General features: G+C 33.9%; 1 protein-coding gene across 4 annotated transcripts in view; it reads left to right on the forward strand.

Moving 5' to 3' along the window:
• Positions 1–18,783, forward strand: part of nlgn4xa (neuroligin 4 X-linked a) — a 188,390-nt gene that overhangs the window by 148,271 nt on the left and 21,336 nt on the right. For all 4 annotated transcript variants that reach the window (XM_087236005.1, XM_087236006.1, XM_087236007.1 and 1 more), the window contains 2 exon segments: positions 1,870–2,055; positions 15,397–16,186. In XM_087236005.1, coding sequence (XP_087092131.1) covers positions 1,870–2,055; positions 15,397–16,186 — 976 coding nt within the window.

Genomic DNA, 18,783 nt, shown 5'->3' on the forward strand with positions numbered 1-18,783 from the left:
AAGGATGCGCGTCCATTGACTGGTGAAAATCCGATCTACTTGCTTTTACTACAGACATAAGGGCACAGACCCAACTCATATCGAATATATTTCCACATATGAAAAAGGTCTGAATCTGATTTGAGTAAATCAGTATCTATGTTATTTTTTTTCTGCTTACACATACATGGGCCATATCTGATCTGTGCTACTTGGGAGAAAATAATTGGAATTGGGTCACTTGAACCATGCAGTGTAAATGCGGCCAAAAAGTCATTTTAACATAGAAAATATTCCTTCTATAACGTGCTGTTGGTTTATATAAAACACAATTTAAATCAGCATTATTGGTCCTTAATCTGGCAACCGGCGCTTGCGTTTGTTTTGATCCAGGAATGCAATACCTAGTTCAGCCACTTGGTGTGGCCACCTTAAAACTTACATACTGCACCTTTAAACATCAAAAGGTGCCAAAGCAGCGATCAAGGCCACAAAATTCTGAATAAATGAAAAACTGGAAAACACCCCTGAAGCACAAACTGTAAACTGATATGTTTTACAGTAGTTTTTTTTTTTTTTTTTTTTTTTTTTTTTTTTAATAACTTGGCACAGCAGAACTCAAATGAAGAGTCTATGTGAACAAGTTTTCCATTGTTACAGCAAAAGAAAAATGAAAAATACATAATCATATATAATATAATGCAGCTTTCTGAAAGGAGTTTATCCCAAATATGTTATTGTTATATCTTGTCATATTAAAATACCTGTGGTATGGATTTAATCTGATATCTGAAAATAGAAGATGAAGGAGTATTTATAGTTATTTTAAACTGAATAAAATTGATGAATACAATGGTTTGTAGAGCATGCATTTAACATGTTTCAGTCTAAGTAGAACTTATTGTGCCCCATCTTTTTCAAATGCAATGTTAGGAAAGGGGAAAAAGTTACTTTACAATTACATCAACTTATTTTACTAACCCCTACTACAAAAAAAAAAAAAAAAAAAAAAGTGGTAGGTTGTTGAAGTTGTGTAAAAATTTGTTTTTGTTAATATTAAACACAGTGGTTAGATTTACCCATAATTGGAGTTAAATCATCCCAACATTTTTTAATGCAGTTGCATAGTTACCTTCTTATAGTCAACAGCATCTCTAAAGTGCAACATCAAATGAAGTGTAACCTGATTTTGATTAGAAAGTAGCTTTTATCCACACTGAGACCCACAGATGCTGTCAAGTCATCATTTTCGTGTCATTTGCGTGACTTATCATTAACCCAGTGGAAATATGGGCACCTTCACATTCAACTTTCAATGAGTAGCTAAATTGCATCAATTAACATGGAAGTAACCTCAGCCTTTTTCCATAAAGACGGTCGAATAACCCTATTAGAGTCTAAAATGCAACCTTGAATATCCTCTGTGCTTGAACAGCATGTCTCTTGCACCCAAAGTGATGCCTTTTTGATTTTTCTTCACAATGATGACTTCAGTGAAAGGGTAGTGGGACAGAGCGGGTCCAGAGGTAAATAATGAGAGAGTTTGAGGGCAGCCATTAGTGCCCTTAGTATGAAGTAACCGTGGCATGCTATTAAGGGCCTCTTTTTAGAATTCTGTGCTCAGCCTATTAAGATGTCAAGTGTGTTGATTCTTTTGTGTTCGTGTGTTTGTGAGTGGGAGGGAAGGTGTGTCAAGCAAAAGACAATTAGAATGAAAACAAGTTTTAATCAAATGGCTCACAGATGCCTGAAAATTAAAAGGATTATAAAAAAGCGAGGGAGTTTCAACAATAAATGCAAATAAGCTTTTAATTACTTAAAAGTAACCATTTGAAAAGCTTTTTTTTCTGTCTTGTAAAATAGCATCTTTTGTGTTTGTTATGTCACTAGGGTTCCTGAGTACAGGTGACCAGGCAGCCAAAGGGAATTATGGGCTGTTGGACCAGATCCAAGCACTGCGGTGGATCAAAGAGAATATCCAAGCTTTCAAAGGCGACCCGAAAAGGGTGACTATATTTGGATCAGGAGCTGGGGCGTCCTGTGTTAGCTTGCTGACCCTATCACACTATTCAGAAGGTAAAAAGCATTTCATATTAGACTGATAACTTAAACATATTACAGGGTTATCAAACCATTTCTGGGAGCTCATTTCTAATGGAAAATAAGTGAAATTGGGAATCGGGAAATATCATGAGGAAAGAAGTCACATTGTGACAAATATGATGATGCAAGTGTGAAATCTAAAAGTGGTATTGTGACTTTTGTCATTTGTACAGTGGCTTGGATAGCTTAACGTGCTGCAATTTAAGAAAACACATGCAATTGCAAAAAAAAAATGCCAGCAAATTGAGAAAAGATCTTCATCAGTTTGATGGCACACGGGCTGCAAATCGTCACAACACATGAAAAAAAACATTTTAAGGTGTGGTTAAAAAATGTGCAGCATTATTACACAACGCAAACAATTAATAAAATGTGCTGCATTTTCTTACAGCGCAAACATTTTTCTCATTACACAACGGAAATGTTTCAAGGAGACCCTAAAACATGACGGGCACAACTTTTTAGGTTTTGGTTATTTAAGCTAATTAAGCTTACAAACAAAAAACTTACTTTTTAAAGATCATATACATCTCCACTGAGCAATAGGCTGTTTCTTAATTCCATGAATGCAGACAATAAAATTGCGCTCTCATGAAGACTGTTCTTGCCAAGTTATCTCAGAATAACGAACTTGGGAAACTGTGAAATGTATATATAACATGCACACAAACCTTACAAATATACTCTGCACAATACAAATAATACAGATTTTAATACGAAGTTCAGCAAATAGACGACCCTAAATAAATTAAAAGTGCATATTGAGAAACAGCCATAGTCACGACAAAGCAGTGTCCGTCACATATTAGTGTCTCCTTGAAATATTTTCATTATGTTTGAGTAAAATGCAGCGCGTTTTCTTAAATAGTTTGCATTGAGAGAAAATGGAGCAAGTTTCATTCATTTGTTCGCGTTGTGGGCGTGCAGCACGTTTATTTAATGTGTATGTGTTATAAGGATTTGCAGCATGTGTGCTGTCAAATGGATAAAAACATTTTCTTAATTTGCTGTTTTTTTTTTTTTTTTTGTAATTGCATGTGTTTTCCTAAATTGTACCACGTTAAGCTCTATCTGCCACTTTACATTTGCCTGTACATTGACGTCTACTTTATGTTGATGTACACCGTACATCAAGTCAGGAAGTACAAAGTCATTGAAGAGACTATGTAGTCTTTAGTTAATGATAAATAGAACTAGTAAACATTTGAAATAAATAATAATAATAATACAATTACCCCTGCCATTATATTCCAAAATAGATTCAGTTCAACTTAACATTAATCCATTTATAAGACATGTACAATAAATGTTTTTATAATTAATAAGAATAATAAAATACTAAAAAAGCATGGTAAAATACACAAGGAACCCAGTCAGCTGTTATATATTATATTATATTATATTATATTATATTATATTATATTATATTATATTATATTATATTATATTATATTATATTATATTATATTAAAAGTGCCATATAAATCACTGATATCTACATAAATAGTTTGTGGCTTAGGCAAAAGCAACGTTCTCCAGAAAACATGTGCATGTCCATTTGCAACACATTTGGCCCTGTAATGATACACTCTGTTTTTACCATATACGGAAAGGTCATGGATATTAATGAGCTCTGCTCTGATGCTCTTGTGACTCATGTCAGTTGCTGATGTTTACACAGAGTGATGTACAGTGAAATACACACATGCAACATAACACTGCACACAATACACACCAAGTAGATGACTTGTCAAAGGACAACCATTTCAAATGAAGTGTTTGAAAAAGTCACTATAGCCAGAAGCGAATGACCTCTGTGAGCAACCTAGTTTGCTAAAGAGTGATGTGTTGTGGATTAAATGTACTGATAGATTGTATTTTGTGGGTTTAAGATCAGTATATGAAAACATGGCCAGGAATTGTTCTTAATTTACAAGTTAGCACATTCTTATACTATTATCACCCTGTCAGAATGATGAGACCAAAACTTTTGATGAAGATTTATGCCATATAAATTACACAACCCATGAATGGGCATAAAACACTTATTCAATATTTTACATGTGTTTGTTGTTGCACTACAGATTTCACAATATACATGCTAAACTTACAACAGATAAAGTTAAATAGACTATGGGCCCTATCATACGGGTGCAATAAGGGACAAAACTTTAGTGTTTGCCCTAACTTGTTGCTTTTTTCAGACCAGAGCATCTTTAATTTTTGCGTTTTCCATCACGTTGTTTACATGGCAACTCCATTTGTGCGACTTTGTGGACTACAAAAGAGGTTTTGAGGAACTAAAACAGACAGCTGATAGCTGGTCTAAAGTACAGTGCAGTGTGGGTTACACATTGCTTGGACTATGCAGGATGTACAGCAGTACGCCAATATTTTTTTACAAATGAAAAAAAAAAAAAAAACTAACTAAATAAAATAGATTGTTAAAATAGAACCCCATATGTCTTTTTAGGGGTGCATTGAATAAACCTATTATCCATATTTACTATTACACATTTAGCATTCTAACTGCAGTGGTAAGATGAGAATCTAAATATGCTCTAAATGTGTTGCATTTCCCTAGTCTCATCTTGCCTACAGTATTTTCAAAATAAAAGTTTTACATAAAAAAGAAATATAATGAGCTGTTATAAACTTAGAACATAAGGAAACCATCATTAATATAACACAAGGAAACGTTGTGGCTAATCAAATGCCTCTGGGGGCTTGCATATTAATTATCTCAAGTTTCTGTGTTATGCTCTGATTTGCATTTATTTATTTTTTATCTGTAGTCTTTTGTTTAAACAAGATTTTCAAGGACTTGGTAATGTGGTGATGTGATTTTCATATAACACATTATTTTTCTATGCCTAGATAGATATAGTTTTCTATCACATGCAGTGTTTATGTGTATTTACAGTGGTAATAGCTAAAGGGATCAGTCATGCCACAATAAAGACAGTATAACTGCAAAACCCAAGGTTTTTTAAACATACTTATTTGTTTGTTTTTCCTGTATTTATTCATTTATTTCATATTAACACTGGTATATTTTAAAGCTGAGACTTTCTAAAATGAAAACAGCTCTGTCTTGTCTGAGCACTGTCAATGTCCTCTACGCTCTGCAATTTATTGTTCTCATCGTGAGAAAATGGACCTGCATTCATTCTCTTTTTCCCACACTCTGGTTTGACTTTATTTGTACTCTGAAGCACTATGTTTTCAGGAAGGCTGCATTACAGTGTTACACTACTGTGCCTCATTACTCAAACAGTGTTATTGCAGACCCTAAAAAAAAAAAAAAAAAAAAAAACAGCCATATAAGAACTAAAGACTATTTAACAACTTTTTTTTTTTTTGTTTTTGTTAAAAATTTAAGAGTTCAGATGCAAAGACCTCTGAACCATTTGAAATATTATTTGCAGGCTTCTGTATGTTGAGTAAATCCACTTTTAGGGCAAAATATAGGTTCTTTACATTGCCTTTAAAGTGAAATAACTCCACAAAAATACTCATTGTAGAAGAATATGTCAGATGGCACTTAGAGGTTTTTGCATCTGAACTCTTTAATTGTGTAGTATTGTGTTTATCGATAATACTGACAAATCAGTTCTGCCTAGCTGAGACATTAAGCTGCTTTACAAATGACTAAGCATTTGTTTTCCAACCTGGTCCATTTTCTCTGCTAATTCTATTAATTTAGGCAACAGCATCTTCAATTTGAAAACACTAATAACGCCAACACAAATAGTCACCTTGGAATTATGGAAGGTTCTATCTGCGTTCAGAATGATTTTGAGATAATGAGCTTTAAAGTGTTTGCATTCCATAGCAAACAGAATATGTGTAACATTTGTTTGTTTTTTGTTGTTTTTTTATTTATATAAATAAAAAAAAAACATTACATAATGTAAATAAGTTGTCATTTAATAGGAATATGTGAAAATCATGACAAAAAACAATTATGACAAAAAAAATGTGAGATAGAACCTTATAATTCTAAGGTGATGAAATGTTTGTCACTTAACTAAAATACAACTCATAGGAGCATTTACTAAACTGGTGCCAAGAGAAATATGTACATTTCATAAACATAAAAATGGATTTGTGCATTAATAGGTAAATTAGGTTAGCAGATCATGAACAATCAGTTAGTTGAACCCTAGGAACACTTGCAATGTTAAAAATTGATTGTAATAGGAAATTCTGTAATAGTAGGTTTTGCTTCACATCTAACATGTCATAAATTAAACTTAATACATTAAAACAATGCTGCCCAAATTAGCCATAATTGATATCCAAACAAGTAATTGCTAAATGCTTTTAATTAATGAGTACTAGAAGGAAATCAGCAAGGCACTAAATTATTGTCCTGCACTGATAAAAAGCCTCACATACTGTATGTACAATTTATGTATGTATTTATTATAAATATGGGAGGATGAAGTAATTAACAATGAAAAAGTGACTAACAATGAAAAACACTTGAAAAACAATACATGGAAATGAAAAACACTTCAAACACACAGATTAGTTAATAATTAATGTTATTTAATTTTAATGCTAAATATCGGTAATGATAATCAACATGTACTTTACAGTACACAACATTAAGAAAGAACAATGAATATGGTAACAAAATGATTGTTGCTTTAAATTAGTAAATTACATTAACTAAGTACTTTAACTATTGGAACTTTATTCTAAAGCTGTTGTCTTGCTCCCTCTTTCTTTGAGGTAGATTTCAGCTTCCATAGATTACATCTAATTTTCGTTTACAAATACACAATTCCATCTCTTATGTGTGCTGATACACTGAGCGATATTTAAGAACCAAAAGTCCTTGCTTCCGCTGTGTGCCTGACTGCATGTAATTTTCATTGCAACAACAGACCCTACAAGGCATTCATCTAGAACTCAATTGTCCCACTATAAAAATAGATTTTACATTCAAGCTCCAGCCTGGCTAGATAGAAGACAAAATCTAGTAATGGATCAAATGACCTCTGGCTACAGTTACTCTAACTCTAACACAACCCCAAATAAGGAAGTGCCACATTTGATCAAAATAACGGGACGAGAGGTACAGTTCCCTAAAAGGTCGGTCGTGATTTATGAATGAATTACATAATGTAAACTGTAAAATAAGCAGAAAGGCATTTAAATGGACCTTTTTTCTCCCTCCTGTTTCGAGCCCTTTGGATTCAGAAATGTCTCAGTCACTCGAAAATGTGTAATGGTCTGCCATTAGAAAATGCCCAGAGCTTTTTTTTGTATAATGCATTTCATTCTGTTCATATGTAGCACATGTATATGTGAAAGAGTTGACTGCATTTTTGAGGCTCTGGGCTGTTATTTAATATATGAAGTCAAGATCCGAACTTAATATACTTTTATTTTACATTTTAACTTAATCACCAATTGGACAAAAATACAAACCTTTGGCTCAAAGTAATACTTCAGTACATTAAACAATACAGTCCCATTCCATATGCATACTACACACTTTTCATCCATCAGTGCATTATAGTTGTGGCTAGAAAAAAATAAAAAAAAAAAATACATAGGATCCCACACACCATCTATCATGCATTTTCAGCTATTTAACAAATTGCTGATATTTAAACCAGGTCATTTTAAAATTAAAAAAGCCAGTTTGTTACAAATAAGTAAATATAAATACATTTATGTTTGAAACTAATTAATCAGACAAGTAAACATAAAAAATCACATGGTTTTTTTGTTGTTGTTCTGATCTAGAGAAAGCGTCATTATAAAAATAATGCTATTATTTTCTATTTTTATTCTCATTATATTGTTCAGATCCTGTATGCACAGCTCAGTATGTCTGCCAAACCCATCATTCATTTGGACTTTCTTTAACATTGTTTAAAACATATTATGATCAATCTGTCTTAGCCGTATGTGATGGGTCTGCTAAGCCCCATTGTCTGGGCATTTATATAGACTTTTTTATGTCAAATACATTAAAAGCCCTTGTCTGCAGTGCCTCCTCCCAACATATTTAAATTTCCCCCAATATTTTGATATTTTAAACTTGAATGAAAGGTTATTTTTTACTCCATGTCAGTGCATCAGAAGCTTTAGTTTAGACTAGTGAGATCCGTGCCCTGAGGTATTGCTATTTTCTAGGACACAATCTGTGTCAACGTGTTATGGCCACGCCTGACTGAGCTGACAAAGGTGCAGCATCAAGGCATATGCATATTAGCTGCCATCTATGTTAGGCAATGGCTTATATTACGTACCTATACAACAATATGCAGGGACAAAAAGACCTCAAACCTCAAAGAAAAAATTCTTATTATACAAAGTCCAACCAAAATCATCAATGGGACATTGGCCACCATTTTACAGACAATTTTTACAATACAATTGCCAGTTCTGTATTTGAGTTGCAAGTTAAAAATATATTCATACATTTCAGTTATATGCAGAGGTGACTACTGCACCGTACAATGTGTCAATTGAACTATCCTGGACAACCAAGTGTCTGAATCTGTCAGAGTCTCATTTCTAAAGCCTTCGTAAAATTGAACGTATGCCAGAATAAATTAATTCATATGGTGTATAAAACTGTTTCAAGCTAATATTTAAGTTAATATTTAAGTGCTCATTCTCCTGTCAAGATACGACCTTTGCATTGGAAGTGGCATACACAATTGTATGCCCATTTTTTACATATGCCACATTTATAAATGAGAGCCTTTCTCTGTTAATTTGTTCTGCGCTATCTATACTCTTTGATAAAATCTTTACAGCTTATTGTACCAAAATAAGTTCCACCCATTTTGTTAGCCGCACTGACTCCTTGAGTTGTTTTTATTTATTATTACAACAAATTAATGAATTAATTCATTTTCTTTTCGGGCCTAATTAGGGGTTGGCACACCGGAAGGAACTGCCAACTTATCCAGCACATGTTTTACACAGCGTTTTAGTACCCTTTCAGCCACAACCCATCACTGGGAAACACCCCTACACACCCATTTCACACATACACTATGGACAATTAATCTTATTTAATTCACGGGAACACCCGGAGGAAACCCACATGAACATGGGGAGAACATGCAAACTCCACACAGAAATGCTAACTGACCCAACTGGGCCTCGAACCAGCGACCTTCTTGCTGTGAGGCCATCATTCTACCCACTGCACCACCATGATGCCTTGTTACTTCCATAAATCAAATGAAATGAAATGAAATTAAATTAAATTAAATGAAATTAAATTAAAAAATAAACTAAAATAACACTGACTGTATTCTGCCTCTAATGAATAACAAACTTTGATTTAAAGCAAAGATGCATGATGTTTCATGAAAACTGGACACTGACAATGAAATCAAAGAGAGTGTTTTTCCTCCATTAAAGTTCCATTCATGCAAAATCTGAACGAAAAAAAAAACAAAAAAAAAAGGCCAATCGATACAATAGTGATTGAGAGGCATAATTGATTCATACAGGTCTCATAAAGGTGTCAATGGGATGAAATCCATTCAAAAAAGTAATAATATATACACGTGTACCTGCTGACATTGCCCCAGTGACATTTTTTATCCTTTTTGATTTTTTGAGACTGCATATGAAGGGCTTATTTTTGGTTTTATTCACACATCGTGGTGTAAAGCAGGGTGGTGATGACAGACAGGGGAGAGGAGTAAATGATATTGAGAGTGCATGTGTGACACACCTTTTCAAACCCTGTGGAGGAATGAATTAAGGAGGAGTGATGACAGTGAAGGGCAAGAGAAGACCAGGCCTGGAGATTTATGCTGCTGTTTTGTTTTATTATGTTTTCATGATATTCAATGTTGCATGTTTAGGTCGTCTGCTGCGTTTAAAATTATGGGTTGCACTTTAATTCAAAAGAACTGAAACAAAACCTAAAACAAAAACCTTTAAGTGTTATTTGTAAATTTCTTCTACAATGAGCAATTTTCTAAGCCTCCTGTTTATGTTCAGTTATTTCATGTTGAAAGTGATGGAAATAACTTATTATTTTCAATAAAAGTGAATTTCTAAACCAAGATATTGAAGTCTGAGAAAATTTATAATAATAGATGAAAATTTTAAATGGAACTTAGAGGTTTTTGCATCTGAACTCTTCATTTATTTATTTATTACATTCTCTTTGTGTTTATTAAGTACACTGTACAATTAAGCATATTCATAATATTGCTGCAGAAATACTTGCTTTAGGGGTTATTCAGGGTCAGCTAAAGTAATTTGTTAATTCTAATTAATCATTATCATGTGATGGATGAACTTAAAAATAAGGAATCTAATTGCAGTCATCTATTAGTGTTTTCTAAAACACTTCACTGATTGATTGTGTACAGTTTAACAGGAGTTACTCATAAAAATCATGCAAAGCATCACAGGGCATAGGAGAAAAAAAGATGTAGCTCCTCTCTGGGACTTGAGATCTGTATGTTACATAGTTATAAATCATTAGCATTCACTCTGCCAGCCTCACTCTGCTTCCATGATTCTTGGCCCAACCATGATTCACGTCATACATACAAATATGGATCAGTACACTTTAATTAAGCACATCAAATATTGTTAACAGAAGGTCTACATGATTGATAGGGAAGAACAAACCACTGGTTCTTGAGTGTCAAGTCTTATTTATTTATGTATTTTTTATTATTTTTTTGTTTGAAACACACTAGTCACATGCTTGACAAACCACCTGTAGAACACACTCCTTTATTTATGGGAGAGAGGGCAAGAAATGTATTAAATAATAATAATAATAATAATAATAATAATAATAATAATAATAATAATAATAATAATATTAATGGGCAACGTGGTGGCGCAGTAGGTAGTGCTGTCACCTCACAGCAAGAAGGTCACTGGTTCAAGCCTCGGCTAGGTCAGTTGATGTTTTTGTGTGAAGTTTGCATGTTCTTCCCGTGTTCGCATGGGTTTCCTGCAGGTGCTCCGGTTTCCCCCACAGTCCAAAGACATGCGGTAAAGGTGAATTAGGAAGGCTTAATTGTCTGAAGTGTATGAGTGTGAATGAGTGTGTGTGGATGTTTCCCAGAGATGGGTTGCAGCTGGAAGGGCATCTGTTGCGTAAAACATGTGCTGGATAAGTTGGCTGTTTACTGTGCAACCCTGGATTAATAAATGGTCTAAGACGAAAAAAAATAAAAACAAATAAATAAATAAATAAATAAATAATAAAATAAATAAATAAATAAATGAATGAATGAATGAATGAATGAATGAATGAATGAATAAATAAATAATAAAAATAATAATAATAATAATAATAATAATAATAATAATTATTATTATTATAATAATAATAATAATAATAATAATACTAGACTAATGCAGACTTGTAATATTTATTAAAAAAGCTATTCTCTGATTATTTAAAATCCTTCTTTTTTCTAAAATTAATATATATATATATATATATATATATATATATATATATATATATATATATATATATATATATATATATTTTTTTTTTTTATAATGTTTATGTTCAGTTATTTCACTTTAAAGAAAATGAAATTGCGATAATTATCATCATAAAATGGAAATTATTAATCACACAAGATCTTTTAGAAGACAGTACACTTTTTACACTCCTGTTTCCACTGTGTGGTACAGTACGATATGGTACGGGTCGGTACAGGTGACCTTTATCAGACTTGCGTTTCCACTGCTAAAAAAACCATTTTGGTGGGCGTGGTGTACGACAGAAAGTTTCGTTCAACGTCATTCTCGCTTGAAAACGTCCAAGTAAAGCTGTATGGGTAGTTCACATATCATATGAGAAGCACCTCTCACAAAACAGATGCTTTATACACATAAATACTTGTAGGTAAATGTTCATTACTAACCTTTTTATGAATATGTTTTGATTATAACTGCAGATCAATGAAATAGCCTACTGTAATGTCAGCAGTTATATACAATAAATAAATAAATGCAACATATATGGAAATTTACAGACCCTTACAATCTCCAATATGTTACTAATAACACAGTCACACACACAGTCCTTATTTGGGTTCAAAAACAACACGCAACATATAGCCCAATCAATGCAAATCTCTCATCTGTGTTTTTAATCTTCGCTTCATGTAATCTCTGTTAGAGAGTAATTTCATTATTCCAAGGTAATAATACTATAATAATAATAGGTGATGATAATACTTAAATATGGCAGTTTGTTCCCATTTTAGGTTGCTGAAACAATAATTTCCTCTTTTTTATTTTTTTATTTATTTTTTTTTTTATTGTAAGTCTCGTGTTTGTACATTTCTGACAAGATCGGATGTCAGAAGAATTTCAATAATCACATACAATTTATTATCATCAGCTCAAGAAGTTCATTATTTCAATTATAGACACGCGATAAGAGCAAGCGAAAAAGTGAAACCGCTCATACTTTAGACGGCCCTGTAAAAAAAAAACTATGCACAGGGCAGATTCTGCTCTCCCTCTTGGCTTTGTGGCTGTTCAAGACGACGACAAGGTTTGTTTGAGCTCAGGGGGGTATTCCAGAAAGCTGGGTTAAGAAATAGATAAGAAAAGAAAATAATAAATAACAAGAAAATTTCTTAGTTCATTAAATTACACATGCCACCCTCTCTTTTATGGTAATGAAAAATTACATTTCTGTTTAACATCCTTTGAGTGTGTTATGTAACCATTCATGCATTTTATTTTGCCGCCATTGATTTCTTAAGGCCACAATACAAATGTGTATTGACTAGAATAGAAGTCTTATAGAAATTGTAATCCTTCTGGAGCTAGAAGAACTCTGTCCAAAGTCATAACACAGAAACATTCTCTTAAAAGGCAATATTTGATTACTGGAGCTGTATTAAACACTCTAGAATATTCTTTCTGTCATGCAGCTTATAGAAAGAGGCTCATGAGCCCTGTCTAACTGCTGTCTCCACCAGTTAGAGGAGCGGCTCTGTCCTTTAATAAAGGCTCATCAGTGGTTGAGTTATTTGACTTAAACCCCACAATCTGTCACTGTTGTAAGTGATTGTTGTCAGGTAGCTTTAGGTTCTTTTTATGCTTTTTGTTTTGCATGCAGACAAAGTTCCTTCTGCCTCAACTAGGAAACAGTGTAAGAATTTGTCTGCACTTTTCCATATTTGAAGTTCCCTATTGTATCACAAAACAATATATATATATATATATATATATATATATATATATATATATATATATATATATATATATATATATATATATATATATATATATATATATATATATATATATATATATATATATATATTTATTTATTTATTTTTTCTAAAGTAGGCTGTATCAGGTCCATCTTCAGAGATAAATGAAGTCATATGAGCATCACCTTAAGGTGAGAATTGTATATAAAAAAAATGTCACACATTGAAAGGTGCATGTACAAAGCAGGGTAAAAAAATCATTAATTTTATTTCAGGAAATAAAGAAATGAACAGTGCTTCAGACTAAACTATTTAATTAAAGATTTTTTTTAACAAATTATATTTCTTAGCACTCTTCCATCTCTTTTGTCTGCTTGGGTCACTGAGGTTTCCCTCTGGGTCAGGCTGCAGGTAGGGTGTCATCATATAAGGCAGAAAATGGTATCCTTTGTCCTCCACCAAGTAACAATGTAGTGCCCAGTAATGATTCAATTGCATAATACAAATTTGCTTTAAACAATGTTTTATTTTATTTTATTTTTACTATTTGTATTACACACTTAAATCATTATTACCTGAAAATTAGCCATTTTGCCTCAACATAGTGATGAGGTGGGGTCATCACTTATGAGCTGGTAATTGGAAGCAGTAATGAGTTTTATAGTTGAAACATCAAAAGATTAAGGACAGAAAATTAAGTTGTACCTGCACATTTATACTATGGACAGATTTCATATTATCAGTGTCCTTTAGTGACTGATAGAGCTTTAAAACCGGCTGCAATTAATACACACAATAGCATTTGGAAACCCTGAAAAAAAAAAATTATCAGTATGTGTGCGTGAATAGATGTATACAAATGAACAACGTCCTACATCCTAAAATATGGATATATTTTCCTACAAAAGACAAAGCTGCCACTTCATATAATATTATATATAAGCAACAGAAAAATGTGAGGGGTGCAGAAAGAGAGAGAGAAAAAAAAAAACGAGATCTCTTTGTGAGATTCGAAATCGCTTCGCTGTGCGCACCATTGTTTTTTAATGGCGCAATGTCCACTAAGCTGTTGCTGCACTCTGAATAATCTGTGTAATTATATGCAGTGCTTTATGACCAAGGAACTGTACAAAAGTGTATAAAACAGTTCAGTGCCACGGATAATGTACAGATGGTCCTACATGCTGACTCGATGACTCAAATACAAAGAGCTGCACTGAATGTTTTCTATAGTAAGCACAGACGCGTGGTTTGTCACGTTTGATTTCAAAAGGTTTGTTAAATACATTAACGATTATTTTGAAAACTGACAAAGTTCATTCAAATATACATTTGGTTATGAAAATAACTATGCACTTATAACCCTCTCACAACGAAAAAAAAATTTGTATATCTGTGCTTTTACGTCCATAAATATTAACATCAAAAGAGCCCGCAATGCTCAGTAAACTCTCTAAAACAGACAAACTCTGGAACATAGCAACTTACTCTCTGAAGATAACCTGCTCCGGAGCAGTCTAACTTCAGATAGTAAGTTGCTATGGCTACCTAAATACCCCAGAAGTTGTCTCCGATTTTGGAATCAAAGCTGAGGTTATCTACTTACTTTCAAACTTACCCGGGTATGTCACATAACCTGCTTTCTGGAATACCCCCCCCCCCCCCCCCCCCCCAGGTCGACCATGGCTTGTTATTATATGAATATAATATTATGTTGTAATGTCTTGATTGTGGATTTACTGTAAAACATGGTGGTTTCTTTGTTTTCATTCTGGCTTGTTGCATGAGCGAATGATGTTTTTCTGTAAACCAATAGCGTTCAGTTGGGCGTCTAGCTCCGCCTTTTGGTACCCTTTAGTTGTGCTAGGTAGCCTTTGCAAAGGGTACCCAAAAAGTGGTATGGTATGGTTCGCTTGTAGGTACCTCTTGACAGTGGAAATGGCCAAACCGAACCGTACCACTCTGTACCACTCAGTGGAAACGCCCCTTAGAGGCTTTTGCATCTCAGCTGTTTAAATGCTATATATGTGTTTGTTTCATTTCATGTTTGTTTGTCTGAAATAACAATTTAATATTAATTGATTCTATCAATGTGTTTTATCTTCAGATTTGTTTCAGAAAGCCATCATCCAGAGTGGGACTGCTCTGTCTAGCTGGGCCGTCAACTACCAGCCTGCCAAATACACCCGGATACTAGCTGAGAAAGTGGGCTGTAATATGCTAGATAGCATAGACCTGGTGGAATGTCTACAGAACAAGAACTACAAGGAGCTGATTGAACAGTACATAACACAAGCCAAGTACCACATTGCGTTTGGTCCAGTAATTGACGGTGACGTCATCCCAGATGACCCCCAAATTCTGATGGAGCAAGGGGAGTTCCTCAACTATGACATCATGCTGGGTGTTAACCAGGGTGAGGGTTTTAAGTTTGTGGATGGCATCGTGGACAGTGAGGATGGTGTGTCTGCAAATGACTTTGACTTCGCCGTGTCTGATTTTGTGGACCATCTTTATGGTTATCCAGAGGGCAAGGACACGCTTCGAGAAACCATCAAGTTCATGTATACTGACTGGGCTGACAAGGAGAACCCGGAGACCAGGCGAAAGACTCTAGTTGCACTTTTCACTGATCACCAATGGGTGGCGCCAGCAGTAGCTACAGCAGACCTTCATGCTCAATATGGATCTCCAACATATTTTTATGCTTTTTACCATCATTGTCAGAGTGAAATGAAACCTAGCTGGTCGGATTCAGCACACGGAGACGAGGTGCCTTATGTGTTTGGAATTCCCATGCTTGGCCCCACTGATCTCTTTAATTGTAATTTCTCCAAGAATGATGTCATGCTTTCGGCGGTGGTGATGACGTACTGGACAAATTTCGCTAAAACTGGGTAAGAGCATTTTATTTGAACTATAAATTAAAATTTAATACTGGATAACTAATCTAAGGTCTTAATCAGTTATATATACATATGATAGATAAGATATATAAGTCTACATAGTATTTTTTTTTGGAATCTTGTTTTGTTGCTGTTGCTTGTCTGTTTGTTTTAATTTCTTCAAAAATACATAACATATGAAATACCTACTTACAGTTATTTGGATCATGTTATACATATAATTTGTGTTATGTACTTGTGATAAAATAACGTTATATATTTCAATATTTTTGTTTAATTTTTGAATTACATTAAAGAGCCCCTATAATGCATTTAAAAAAGGTAATATTTTGGTTTTGGGGTCTCCAACAACAGGCTGATATGAATGCAATGTTGAAAAAAATCACTTTTATTGTCTTATAATATGTTGTTTTTGTCTAATTATCCCAATGACTACCCATATGATTCATTTAGCGATTTATTAGTGTGATGCTCATCTGCACTGATTGGTCTGATTACCGAGTCTATTGCAGAGATAAATGTCCTCCATGGCTCATCTACAATTTTGAAGTAGACAGAGTGCAAAGTGTATGTGTGAGCCCAATGCAGAAGTGCAATAAAGCAATGCAGTTTAACATCAGCACATTGTTCTATCCTTAACCATAAGTAAATTCAGTGGCACACATTCAGTATTAATCCACACAGTGAAAAAAAAAACTGAACTGTTTAAAAACTTTTGTTTAGGAACAGCTGACTGTGGCCATAGTAATGGATTGTAAGCTTACAAACACATTTAAATCCATAAACAAAGCATCACGGGTTGCATTTTTAATGTGGTTTTTACAAGTAACAAAGCACAATTAAATACATAATTTGCAAGCTAGAGAAAACAAGGAGGCAACCATTTTAATTGCACTTATTTGCACTTGTGAAACGGTGGAAGAAAATGGTCCATGAAATGTGTACTGTAAAGTTCCCGTCAAGCTCTGACAAAGTCCTATACATCAATACTCTTTTCTAATCCTTCCTTTAACAAGCGGCAGATGAATCCCCCGTTGTAAGCATGTAGATTGCTGAAGCACTCGTCAGAAAAATGGCAGGAACACAGCACAAGGCTGGGGCTAGAATGCTAAAGTATTTTTGCCAAAAATAAACTTCAACGACTGACTCTTCACAGCCTCTACACATGTTTGTGTATAGGGAAAATAACACTAACTTTCCCTCACACTTTAGAGCACAGCGTCTTCGCAACTTGAATTAAACAAGGTCTGCTACAGTGTTTGTCGTCCTCTTTTTCTTTCAACAGTGTTTATGGGCGGTGCCGGGGGGGTTAAATTTTCCCAGGTCTGTGTGCGCAACAAAAGGACGGGGCTTGAGTTTTATATCGACGTCACCCCAACACGACTAAAGATTTAATTCGAACCACTATGAGTCAACTCTTTTATAGACAAATCAATAGTTTTAAACACGGTACACTTTCAGATTCAAGCTGCATATTTCACTTAACTTAGAGCTGTTACACATTGAATGGAAGGTCATTTTCAAAATAGGGGCCCATAATAGGGACCCTTTAACACTGATCAAGATTCATTAATGAGATTTTTGTAAACAGTTTGTGGTTTTGTGGTTGTGGCATATTCTTTTCTTTACCATTCGTCGGTTTCAAACAAATTCACACAAACCATGTCATTTTGGATTGACATAATATGCCACGGTCACACTAGAGTTTGAGCATCCAAAATTCTGTCATGCAGTGCTGTGAAAAGGGATGGGATTAAGCAAGATGATAACAAATAGAAAAAGGCAAGTGATTGGTCTATATTTGTATTTTGGTTCAGAGAGGTCAGGTTTTGATCTTTGATTGGTCTCATGCTGTCATGTGATGTGATTTCGTAGATCAGAGTTCACCAAGCTTGAACTTTGCAATGCTGCAAACTGCAAAACTTGTAACACGAATTTGCGTTTCTGGTCTGTTGCATTCACTTGCATATGAATAGAAGTCTATGGAGTGAAAAGTGCAGTGTGACCGCAGCTTTAAACTGAACTCAATTAGCTTTAATTAACATTTAGCATGTAATCTATGTCCTTTCTTATTTCTTCAAATTAAGTTTTTGAATGTATAAAGAATGGTTGTTGTTAACTGATTCAGACTACACAATGTGGAACATCACTTTCTATTTAGGGAACTCGTCCTAAATGAGTCATAGTTAAACAACCTTCAGTGGCCTTTGCTGTCTCCTCGCATATCGTTATTTGAAGACTCTATCACACTATCACTCAGATCTTACACTTAATGGTATCCAGTGGTGGACTAAGTACACAAATAAAGCATTTAAGTAAAAGACATCCTGCTAACATATACTGCAAAAAAAAGAAAAGTCCTCCTTTCCAATTTTACATAAGTCTGAGCCAAACATACTTGATTTGCTTATTGTTTGATTGATTAAACCTGATCAAAGCCTGTTTGATCAAGTGAGATAATGGTTGGAAGAACTAATTTATTCAACTTTAAAGAAGATTTTTTATTATTATTTTTTTGATCTCCCAGATTTCAGATATTTAAACAGTTGCATTTCTTCCAAATATTGTACTAATCTAACATATAATAC

This window comes from Danio rerio, chromosome 1 (assembly GCF_052040795.2).
Source record: "Danio rerio strain M-AB ecotype USA chromosome 1, GRCz13ab, whole genome shotgun sequence".
Classification (NCBI taxonomy): domain Eukaryota; kingdom Metazoa; phylum Chordata; class Actinopteri; order Cypriniformes; family Danionidae; genus Danio; species Danio rerio.